Consider the following 12,379-nt stretch of genomic DNA (forward strand, 5'->3'; position numbering starts at 1 on the left):
CTGAATGTTAAATTACCAGGAAGTGCTCATGACTCCTTCGTCATCCGGCAATCAGGGATATGGCAGAAATTAACCAACCTACAAGCTGGTGATGCGTGGCTTTTGGGTAAGTGGAGACCTTTAGTACATAGCAATGTTAAGCTTGATACACAGTGTTCCTGATGTTGTCTATTTTTTTTCACAGGAGACAGTGGATACCCTTGCATGTCCTGGCTGCTCACTCCTTATTTGGCTCCCACACCAGGGCCACAAAGTGCGTATAATTCCGCACTTACAGCCACCAGGCAAGTGGTGGAGCGCTGTATCGGCCTTTTAAAAGGCCGATTCAGATGCCTCCACCGCTCTGGTGGCGAGCTCATGTATGTGCCGGATATGGTGTCTAAAATTGTGGTCCTGTGTGGGATATTTCACAACATTGCCATAAGGAGTGGTGTCCCAATGCAGCCAGAGGATGCCTTACCTGAGGATGGCCCCCCCGAGGTTGGTCGGAGGTCAGTATGTGGGGGGGCCATACGCGATGATGTTGTTGCCAGATTTTTTAGGTAAGTTGTAACAAAACTACAGTGTTTATACCTAATGTGTTTGTGTTTGTTTGCGAACATCTAATTTTGTGTTTTTTTTCTCACCATCTTCTGTTTGTTCACATAATCTTTGGCACTCCAACGCTCACTACTTCCTGCTACCCTTACCAAACCTGGATCTGGTCCTTTTGGGCATATATTCTGGAACCCATATCGCAACGCCATGTTTGTGGAATCATGTTGGCATGGTCCTTCGTCAACCAGTTCTTGATTTTTTGTTTTTATTTAATTATTTCTGGGTATGTGTTGTATTTGAATTTATCACTGTGTTCTTTTTTTGGGAGTGACCACTTTGTTTTCTCTGTTATGTTGTGAATAAATGTTTGGAGAGTGAAATGGTCTTCCTTTTTTGGGACGTTAACAGCAAGTGTAACCAGGTTAACACAAGTTACATTTGACTAAGGGGTAATCCAGTACTGACGCCAGTTGAGCTAAACTGAAATGTTTTCAGCTTCCCAACCCACACCAAAAGGAAGCCTGGCCCAACCTTGGGATTTGTAAGATTGGCCTAAGCAGCTTGCGCACCAACTAGGAACCTGTTAAATGTAGAAATATGTAATTGACACTACACCCAAAAAGGGAAATGACATTGTTACTGTTATGTGTTTCTTGTGTCTGTTTGACATACAAAGACAAAACCCAATCTAACTTTTAAAAAAGGGAAATCCTTGCAGGAACAGTCTACTTATGTCAGGCTAAACTATCTTGGTTTTGGATTTAAAAAATGAGCCAGAACGTATATTTGTATGAAAAAATTTATTTTGAAAAGTTAACAAAACTAAAAAAACTACTGGCGAAGGAGGCCAGACAGCCGGTCGAGGGCCACAAGAATGCCAATTACATGTTGGCGCATCTGGCCAACACTATCCGCCACCTCTTGCCGACGCCTCTGTTCCTCTGTGGGTGAGAAAAGTGTGTGGGTTAATACAACAATAGGGAATCCACATTAAAAAAACAAAAACACAACGAAATCACTCCTAAACCTAAAAAAAAATAAAAAAAGGGGGTGCTGCCAAAAATACAAGGCCTATGTACAAATTCCCACAGGTGTGATATGTGTATGTTGAAATCACCAGGAAGAGGTAAAGGCAAACTGCGAAATCACCAAAAGTCAAGCCACAAAAACACAAAGAAAGGAACGACACATGATTACATACAAACAGTTTGTGCTTTAAAAAAAAACAAAATAAAAACATACCGGGAGCCAAAACGGGAGCTCCGGAAATGCCTCCATGATCCTCCTCGGAGGATCCGTCATTCCCCAAAGAATGGGGAGGAGTTATGATGGACTCCGGGGAGGGGGTAATTGGAAGAGGGGTGGGTGGAGGAGAGGGGGAAGTGGGACGGAGGGGAAGGAGGCCCGACATTTCCGGGAGAGGGTCTGGGAAGGATGGGGAGGAGTGGGGAATAGGGGAAAGATTTGGGGTGGAGTGTTGGCTGGGGGTTGGGGATAGTGGCCGGGAACGCCGTCTGGACGGACGGTGACGGCGGAGTCTTGGCTGTCCCCCTAAAATATGTCAAAGAAATTGCGGTTAGTTTATGGACAAATCCGGGGACCAAAACTAAAAAAAAAAACACAACCCAAAAAATAAGCCAAATAGGAGTACAAATAATAAATAGGACAGACAGGAAAACATGCACACGCAGATATGAGTACAAATAATAAATAGGACAGACAGGAAAACATGCACACGCAGATATGAGTACAAATAATAAATAGGACAGACAGGAAAACATGCACATGCAGATATGAGTACAAATAATAAATAGGACAGACAGGAAAACATGCACACGCAGATATGAGTACAAATAATAAATAGGACAGACAGGAAAACATGCACACGTAGATATGAGTACAAATAATAAATAGGACAGACAGGAAAACATGCACACGCAGATATGAGTGCAAATAATAAATAGGACAGACAGGAAAACATGCACACGCAGATATGAGTACAAATAATAAATAGGACAGACAGGAAAACATGCACACGCAGATATGAGTACAAATAATAAATAGGACAGACAGGAAAACATGCACACGCAGTTTGCCCCACAAACACAAACATGAAAACCACAATACATAACACTTACTTTCCAGTATCTGCATGCGAAAGCATGCCAGCAAGCGGGGCGTTCGCCATTGCAGGTCGGACCACCTGCGCTCCAGCTGCCCAATGTTGCGGCGTGAGCCGAAGGACCGCAGGCGGGACCGTGCCTCCGCATACGCGGAGCGCTTCTGCCGGTTGCTGATGGGTGGAGGCTGGCTGGTGATCCGGCGATCCATGACCTCCGTAAGCACCAGCAGCTCGCGCCTGGTGAAAGCGGAGGCTCTCATGATGGCAATGGTGTTTTTCTTAAAAATCATTTTTGATAAAGTGTGTAAAAATTTTCTGATTGGCTAATGTATTTTGGAAATTAACAGGAGCAATTTTATTGGTTAGTGTATGAGTCATGTGTTCGACAGGGCCAGAAATCTCTGGAGAGTTATGATAGGCTTGATGCAGTGACATGCGTAAGCAAATTTAAATAAAGAAATGAACCCAGGGAAATATGCGGGGATCCACAGCAATAGAACAATTGTTTAATTGTGGTTCACATGTTTTTTGAACAATAAAAGCGATTTCATCCGTACGTATTCTGCGGGTAAACACAAACACGGACAAGAGTAAAGTTTCTTGCATTGTGTTGAAAAAAAACAAACAATTAAGCTAATTGATACATTGATTGGCATGATACGATTGATGGAGGTAGGCAGAATAAAGGAGCAGGTAATCGACATCTGACAAGGCCACTTCCTGTTTATACTTGTGCGTGCGTTCCTTTCAAGCCATTTCGGGGATGTACGCTCGCTATTTCGTACGCTCGTTAGTTAGAGGAGGGGTCGTCAGAGTTTAGGGAGGAATTTTAGATGCGAACGAAAATACGAGCGAGCCATTGAATTTAAATATTTTTGTACGTACGCCTAACGTACGTGCGCCCGCTTGCGAGTGGGTCTGAATCAGGGCCAATGTTCCATATATTAAGTATTAATCCTATAAATGACTAAACAATATACTAGAAAAAATTTAAATATAAGAATATGAATATTAATAAGAAATAATAAAATATATATATAACAAAAATATACTTATATTAAATTGCTAGTTATAATTGGCATAGAGTTTAATTCTACTTATCTCAAATTGCTGAGTTCTAATGATAAAAAGAATTAAATATTTATCAATGTAAAAATCTAAATTATTCGTATATATAGTGAAAAAAAACAATGATAATTAAAAAAAAAATAAAAAAATATTTTTTGTGTGTGAAAGGGTGACTATATGTAAATATATATAACCTAGTACAAGTACAATGCATATTATGTATATACATACCAACATGCATAACACATATAATTTGAAATCACAAATACCAAGTGCTATAGTGTGAATCTCCTATTAAAGGGTATGTTGATTATAGACATAAGTAAATAAATCCATATTTCAAAATAGTGTAAGGTGTCGAATTATGAAGAGGATGTTGTTACAATGTGAAAAACTATGTGAATAGTGATATAAATGGTGAAAAATAAGACGTGAAACCAAACACAAAAAAAACAAAAAAAACTATATATCCACAAAAGTAAATGGATAATACTGAAAAAGCAAAAATTAAAAAAAGTTTTTTTTTTTTTAATTAATAATAATAATGATAAATGTTGCTATGAAGGACACGTCAAAATCCCAGAAAAAAACCCCTAATAGGTGCAAAAATGTGTGAATGATAAATACTAAATATATAAAGTGTATAATTGTGGTGGATTGGCAAGGGGCAAAAGATGGTCTATCATAGGTCAGATCACACTCGTGATCAACATAAATAATATAATTGATAACAAAAGTCTTACATTAATATTAAATAATACTGACTTGTACCAAAAAAGGGGAGAGATAATGAGGATACAGGGCATATATGCATTATAAAAACACACTGTAGTTTATGTGTTCATTGAGACCATTAGGTGAGTGGGAACCTAATTTAAAGGTCCACTCACTCTCTTTCCTCACAAGTTCGCTCATATAATCTCCTCCTCTTATACCCAATTTAATTTTTTCTAAACAGAACACTTTCAGTTTGTGATTAGGATCATGACGTTGATGGTAGAAGTGCTAGGCCACAGTGGTGATTTGTTCCATATTTCTCTGATCTCTATCCACATTTCTGATATTGCCCCCATGCTCCAAAATCCTGATTTTTAGCATACGAGTGGTAATACCAACATATTTTTTGTTGCATAAGCATGTCAAACAGTATACCACATTGGTGGAATTGCAATTGAAATGATCCCGTATATGATAAGTGTGGCCAAATCTATCTTCTATAGATTCCATGGACATGATGTATCGGCATGCCTTGCATGCCCCACAAGGGAAAGTTCCCCTGATACCATGTCCTGATGTTTTTTTCTCCTTGCTGTAGTGACTTTGCACCATGGCGTCTTGCAAATTGTTCGATCTCCTCCAACTCATGGATACTCCATTGCCTAATCTTGCTGCCAGGTCTGGGTCTGATCGCAAAATCGGCCAGTGTTTTTGTATGGCCTTCTTAAGTTCTTTCCATTCATTGCAGAAATCGCCAATGAATCTAATTTCATTCTGTAACTGTTCCTTGTGACCTCCCCCAGTCCCCAGCACATACATAGAGCGTCATGTATAATGTCCGGCTCCTGCCTGCACTGATCAGTAACTGGTACATTATCTCCCCCAGTCCCCAGCACATACATAGAGCGTCATGTATAATGTCCGGCTCCTGCCTGCACTGATCAGTAACTGGTACATTATCTCCCCCAGTCCCCAGCACATACATAGAGCGTCATGTATAATGTCCGGCTCCTGCCTGCACTGATCAGTAACTGGTACATTATCTCCCCCAGTCCCCAGCACATACATAGAGCGTCATGTATAATGTCCGGCTCCTGCCTGCACTGATCAGTAACTGGTACATTATCTCCCCCAGTCCCCAGCACATACATAGAGCGTCATGTATAATGTCCGGCTCCTGCCTGCACTGATCAGTAACTGGTACATTATCTCCCCCAGTCCCCAGCACATACATAGAGCGTCATGTATAATGTCCGGCTCCTGCCTGCACTGATCAGTAACTGGTACATTATCTCCCCCAGTCCCCAGCACATACATAGAGCGTCATGTATAATGTCCGGCTCCTGCCTGCACTGATCAGTAACTGGTACATTATCTCCCCCAGTCCCCAGCACATACATAGAGCGTCATGTATAATGTCCGGCTCCTGCCTGCACTGATCAGTAACTGGTACATTATCCTCCCCCAGTCCCCAGCACATACATAGAGCGTCATGTATAATGTCCGGCTCCTGCCTGCACTGATCAGTAACTGGTACATTATCTCCCCCAGTCCCCAGCACATACATAGAGCGTCATGTATAATGTCCGGCTCCTGCCTGCACTGATCAGTAACTGGTACATTATCCCCCCCAGTCCCCAGCACATACATAGAGCGTCATGTATAATGTCCGGCTCCTGCCTGCACTGATCAGTAACTGGTACATTATCCTCCCCCAGTCCCCAGCACATACATAGAGCGTCATGTATAATGTCCGGCTCCTGCCTGCACTGATCAGTAACAGGTACATTATCCTCCCCCAGTCCCCAGCACATACATAGAGCGTCATGTATAATGTCCGGCTCCTGCCTGCACTGATCAGTAACTGGTGCATTATCCTCCCCCAGTCCCCAGCACATACATAGAGCGTCATGTATAATGTCCGGCTCCTGCCTGCACTGATCAGTAACTGGTACATTATCTCCCCCAGTCCCCAGCACATACATAGAGCGTCATCTATAATGTCCGGCAGTAAGTAATTGGTACATGCCACAATACATCACATAGTACAATACAGTGTGACCTAGTCCTGGTAACACCAATAATTCCTCAGCAGTGAGATGATTTGGTTCCGCGTCTGGCTCAGGTATAACGGCCGCGTCTGGCTCAGGTATAACGGCCGCGTCTGGCTCAGGTATAAGGACATATTATAGGGTGTAGGAGCTGGACTCACCCTTGGGGTTCACTGTCAACCAGCAGACGCACCAGAATACCAGTCACAGCCACCAGAATGGGGTAATGGTCGACGCTCTCCAGGCCTGGGGGGGGGGGCAGAGGGTGATGGTGAGAGCAGGAAGGTGTCACTCTGCCGTATAGCGAGATCACAGAGCGGATTACTCACCCGGTAGCCGGAGATTTACCACTCTGTCAAACAGGTTCCTCTCAGCCGTCACCCGGTTCAGCACTTGATTCAGAAGCTGCCAAAATGAGAGGAAGGGTTACTCGGCGACCTGACAAAGCGCGGCGCCCCCTGCAGTGAGAGGAGAGGAGAACGCTGCACTGAGGCACCACCTGCACCAACCACTAGGTGGAGTGCCAGCCAGTGTGTCACAATACCAGGAGAAACGGGCACATTCTACAACACAGGAGGGACAGGATCCTTGTCTGCAGGATCGTATTTCCGTTCATCCGTCTTATAAGAAGGCGTAACAATGGAAATGTACTTGGCGCCAGTGCCAACGCCATGTGACATTTAAGGATACATGTTATATAGTCGTTCTTTATGCATTTTCCCTGCTGAATCCAATAACTTGTGGCCTCAGGATGATGGATATGAAAAGATTAAGGGCCTCATTCAGAGATAACACAAACCAAGTCACTGCCTGATTGACAGGCTGCAGACGTTTTGGAAACAGGGAGGGGGTGGCGCCAGCCTGCGTTCTCAGAAACGGGGGCATATTGCCAGGGTCTGCATCGGAAGACGCGGATTTCCTGGCCTCAGCTACGCAGGTAAGAAGGCCATTCAGAGTAGCCTTTGGCTTTCTCAGATCACGATGATGCAACCATCGGTATCTGATGCCGCACTGGGATGGCGTCTTTCCTCCTCAGTCGCCTCCTGCAGCAGCGATGTGAGCTGGGTCCATCTCTATAACAGGCCCTAATTCCCCAATACTAGGATTATAATCCCACAAATCACAGTGATGTCTGCAAGAAAAAAAGCTGATAATTACTTTATTGGTTTATTCTTCAGGCTGCGGTTATTGATTTACAAGTCTGCAGAGTGTGATTTCCATGGCAACCAGAGTCACAAGACACCTGGTGTATTAGGCTTTGCATAACCCCTCGCCTGCACTGTGACATCATTCTTCCCCTCATCCTTCCCCCACTGGCTTTACAAGACCCTGAGATGCCTTCAAGAGAGGTCCTGAAAAGGAGACAATGGGTCAGGGAATGTATTGGAAGACGCACGGGCACCGGTGACCATGCGCCATCGGAGATTCTGAGCTACCATAATGTGGTTTTAATGTCCCATGGGGCAGCAGTTCTCAACTCAATGGTGCAACTATTTGCGCACCATAGCGGATTACAGGGCAGCATTAGCAGAGATACACATTAGCAGCTGCAACAACTGTCGCAGCTCCTACTGCAATCAGACCCAATGTTTTGTGGGACAGCTAAGAAAAATGACATCATATGGTGCTAAATGGTACGAAACTTACTATTTACCAGGAAGACAAACAAACAGTCTATGTGGGAATGTTGCTTTAATGCTGAACTAAGAAGATTAAACACACACAACGCGCAGCCGACGGGTTACTGTGCGCTGGACCCTCAGGGTAAGAGAAGGACGATTTGCATTGTCCTAGGATAGTGTCATCCCTTCCTCATGTACGGACAATAAACGTCTCTCAGAGAGGTTCCACAGAGACCATGACTGATTTTCTTCAGCTTCATTACAATACAATTATTGGGTTTATCGTTATCTGGGAGGCGAGTTAGTAGCGTCTTACCTGCGCTAAGCGTCGGAGCAGCAGTTCAGAAGCAGATCGGCTCCAATCAAGGAAAATATCAGGGATCAGGGTGACCGTCATTTCCAGGACTCGCAAAAGGCTGACGGACAGATCAAAGCAGGTGGCACAGACTTTCAGTTGTCGGCTGTCTACAAAGTTCCTCTCCAGACGCTCTGCAGCCTGTTGGATCTGGGTGATGGAGAGGAAAGAAACTCAAAACTCTTGGATGCAGATAAGCCCTCTATAGGCACCTGTGTGTTTGTGTATGAATATATATATATATATAGTGATAGGATCACTGGTAAAGTGGTCTGTGACAGGGATATTTATCCCAGATTCCTGTTTTATGTGTTTTAAACCCCCAGGAGAAAGTCTGCAGTGTAGCAGGCTTGAGTCTCTGCTTTTTGAAAAGCCGGTTTGGGACCTGGGGGTTGTGGGTGAGAGGAGAGGGAGGGCTCCACCCACGGCCACTCCAGGTTTTGGTTCTCGCAGCCTGGTAACAGGCTTGTTAGGGTTTCCACCTGAGAGTGGCCAATATAAGCCTAGTGTGTTTAGGGCTGAGTGTCTCACCTGGGAGAGCAGACAGGGAGTTTGCTCAGAGACACTTGAAAACCTAACTGTAAGTGTTGTGCTGTGCCCTTGTTGCTGGTGAGGGCATTAGGCCCTGCCAGGTTTTGGTAGTGAGGGAACTCCCTGTGAAGTTAGTGCCCCGACAGGGCTAGGATTTATGTTTATGTTTTCTTTATGTTATTTCTGACATTGTACAATAAAGACTGGCGCCGACCAGCTTGTACTCGCATCCAGTCTGGTGTGCTGCTTCCCTGCTGCTGTGTGTGTGTGTAAAGAAGGAGTCACCTACCCAGGAGAGGGACCTCCTAATCTGACTGTGTCACAATATGGTGGAGAATGCAGGCACCCACACACACTGAAGTTGCAGCAAGAGGAAAACTTTCCGTTTAAAAATTAAAGGGGCAGACACCCAATTTGTGAGTGTGGAAATAACACTGTGTCCTTGGAGTCCCATAGAGGAGGCGTCAGCCAATGCTCAGAGAGGCAAGGTTCAGCTTCCAACCTACACCCCAGGACAAAATGGAGGACATGATTAAGGCCTTGCTCCAAGCTACAGCAGCTCAGCAGAAATCTACCAGAGCTCAGCAGGAATCTACCAGAGCTCAGCAGGAGACGAACAAACATCAGCAGGAATCTACCTGGGCTCAGCAGGAATCCACCAGGGTGCAACTGTTGGCCTTGGAGACAGCCCAGAGGCAACAACAGGTCGCCATCGAGGAAACCCGCCAGGCCTTAGCGGAAAACAGCCAGGCCATAAAAGAGGTGGTACAGCACCTGGTCGCCCGGCCCAGAGATGTTATACTGGTCCTCCTACCACCACTCACTCCGTACGAGCCAGTCACTTCCTCCAAAAGATGACTTTGGGCGATGATGTGGAGGCCTATCTCGCCGCATTTGAAAGAACGGCCGAAAGGGAGAGTTGGCCCAAGGAGCAGTGGGCAAGTCTGGTGGCACCTTTTTTGTCTGGGGAGCCACAAAAGGCCTATTTCGACTTATGCCTGGCTGATGCCAAGGACTATAAAAAACTAAAACAGGAGATCATAACTCGCTTGGGAGTCACCACCTTTGTTCGTGCCCAACGGGTCAACCGCTGGGAGTTCCATATGGACAAGCCTCCACGTTCACAGATGCATGACCTCGTCCATCTGTCCTCAAAATGGCTACAGCCCGAGACGCTGACGGGACCACAGATCGTGGAAAGGGTCGTGATGGACCGGTACCTGCGATCGTTACCTGCGACTCTGCGCAAGTGGGTGAGCCATGCAGACCCTAAGTCCGCGGACCAGTTGGTCGAGCTGGTGGAGAGGTACGTGGCGGCTGAGGAGCTGATGAGTATGCCCCACCGAGCCCCGATGGCGCACCGGCGAACTCCCACAGACACTGGTAAGACTGTTCCAGGGGAGAAAGGTACATCCCACCGCCCAGCACCCAAGACTGAGGGTGTAGAACCTGGAGACAGGCCTGCCAGGCCAGGAAGGTTCTTGCCCCGTAAACGACCAGACATTAATATGATTCATTGTTTCCGGTGTGGTGATTTCGGCCATATTTCCGCTAATTGTTCACTTACAACTGAACCTATGCAATGTGATACTGCTCATGTCTACCGCAGGGGGTCTTTCTTTGCACAGATAGCCTGTACGGCTGACCGGCAGGCTGAGACTGATAAGCACATGTGTGTACTCACTGTAGATGGCAACAGAGTAGAGGCACTGTTAGACTCTGGTAGCTTGGTGACACTTGTGAAAGCTGAGCTGGTGAACCCCTTGAGGCATAAGGGGAAAACTGTTGGTGACCTGCATACATGGGGATACTCGATATTATGTTACTGCCGAGGTGAACATCGAGACACCCTGTGGCCCTGCTATAGTTTCTGTTGGTTTGGTGCATGGTCTGATGTACGATGCAATATTGGGGAGAGACTTTGCTCACTTCTGGAAGTTGTGGGAAAGTCGTTTTGTTCCAAAGTGAACATCCCCGATCCATTTGAGAAGGTTGTCGATGTAGTGGAGGAGGGAGTTTCTTCTGAGTCAGAGTTATTCCCTTTTTCTACTATGGTTGGCGAACTAGAGAATGCGGAGCGTGACGGTGGCCCGCCAACTGATGTGCCCCCCATTGAGGTGGGAAGTGTTGTTGGGCCAGGTGATCGTCTGCCTGATTTAGAGGTCAGAAGAGAGGTCTTTGCCATGGAGCAGTTGAATGACCCTACTTTGGTAAAAGCCAGGGAGAATGTAAAAGTAGTTGATGGTAAACCCGTAGACCCTGATAGTCCTTTGTCCTATCCCCACATGGCAATGTGTCAGGATTTGTTATATCAGGTGACTAAGAAGGGGGAAGATGTTGTGGAACAACTAATAGTTCCCAAAGCCTACAGAAGAACAGTGTTGGATCTGGCCCATGGTCATATAACGGCAGGCCATCTAGGGGTAGAGAAAACCACTGAGCGAATAATGCAGAGGTTTTTCTGGCCAGGGCTTCATAAAGAGGTATCTGACTTTTGCGCATCCTGCCCTAAGTGTCAGTATCATGCTCCCAGACCACATTTAAGGGTCCACTAGTTCCATTGCCTATTATAGAGGTGCCGATAGTGAGAGAGCACCTGGAACAGGCTCAACAGGCACAGCAGAGGGTATACAACCGCAATGCTCGGTTACGCAGCTTTGCTCCTGGGGACAGAGTGTTGGTTCCCACTGTGGAAAATAAACTTTTGGCTAAATGGCAAGGCCCCTTTGAAATCTTAGAAAGAGTGGGACAGGTCAATTACAAAGTTTACCAGCCGGGGAAAAGAAAGCCGGAACAGATATACCATATAAATCTGTTAAAGCCCTGGAAAGATAGAACGGTACTGTCGGCCGACCAAGCCCCTTTAGTAAATCTAAAGCCCTATAGGTTACCAGTAGCACAAAGAGAATCGGTGTCGAAAGAAATTAAAAATATGCTAGAGTTAGGGGTTATTGAAGAATCACATAGTGAATGGTCAAGTCCCATTGGGTTGATTCCAAAGCCCGACGGGAGTGTGCGTTTCTGCAATGACTTCCGAAAGTTGAACAGTGTTTCAAAATTCGATGCCTACCCGATGCCACAGTGGAGAAGGAGGCGTTGGCCATAAAGTGGGCGTTAGAGGCTCTCAGGTACTACTTGGTTGGTAGAAAGTTCAAATTGATCACTGACCATGCCCCTTTGAAGTGGATGTCCGAAAATAAGGACAGTAATGCGAGAATTACGAGATGGTTCTTGGCGTTACAAACTTTTACATTTTTAGTGGAACACAGGCCAGGGGGCCTGTTGTCTAAAGCAGACGCGTTGTCACGCGTTCATTGTTTGGGGGCTTCAGTTGTTCCGCCCCATAGGTCGAAACAAAGGGGGGGATATGTGATAG

General features: G+C 45.6%; 1 protein-coding gene across 1 annotated transcript in view; it reads right to left on the minus strand.

The window, feature by feature from the left end:
- Positions 1-6,568: 6,568 nt before the first annotated feature.
- Positions 6,569-12,379, minus strand: part of RNF123 (ring finger protein 123) — a 95,290-nt gene continuing 89,479 nt past the window's right edge. The window contains exons 33-35 of the mRNA XM_088466187.1: positions 8,434-8,622; positions 6,825-6,900; positions 6,569-6,741 (exon numbers count right to left, since the gene is read on the minus strand). Coding sequence (XP_088322313.1) covers positions 6,653-6,741; positions 6,825-6,900; positions 8,434-8,622 — 354 coding nt within the window. The 3' untranslated portion in view covers positions 6,569-6,652. The remainder of the gene's footprint in view (positions 6,742-6,824; positions 6,901-8,433; positions 8,623-12,379) is intronic.

The sequence above is a fragment of the Taudactylus pleione genome, unplaced genomic scaffold (genome assembly GCF_031769625.1).
Source record: "Taudactylus pleione unplaced genomic scaffold, aTauple2 ptg002615l, whole genome shotgun sequence".
Classification (NCBI taxonomy): domain Eukaryota; kingdom Metazoa; phylum Chordata; class Amphibia; order Anura; family Myobatrachidae; genus Taudactylus; species Taudactylus pleione.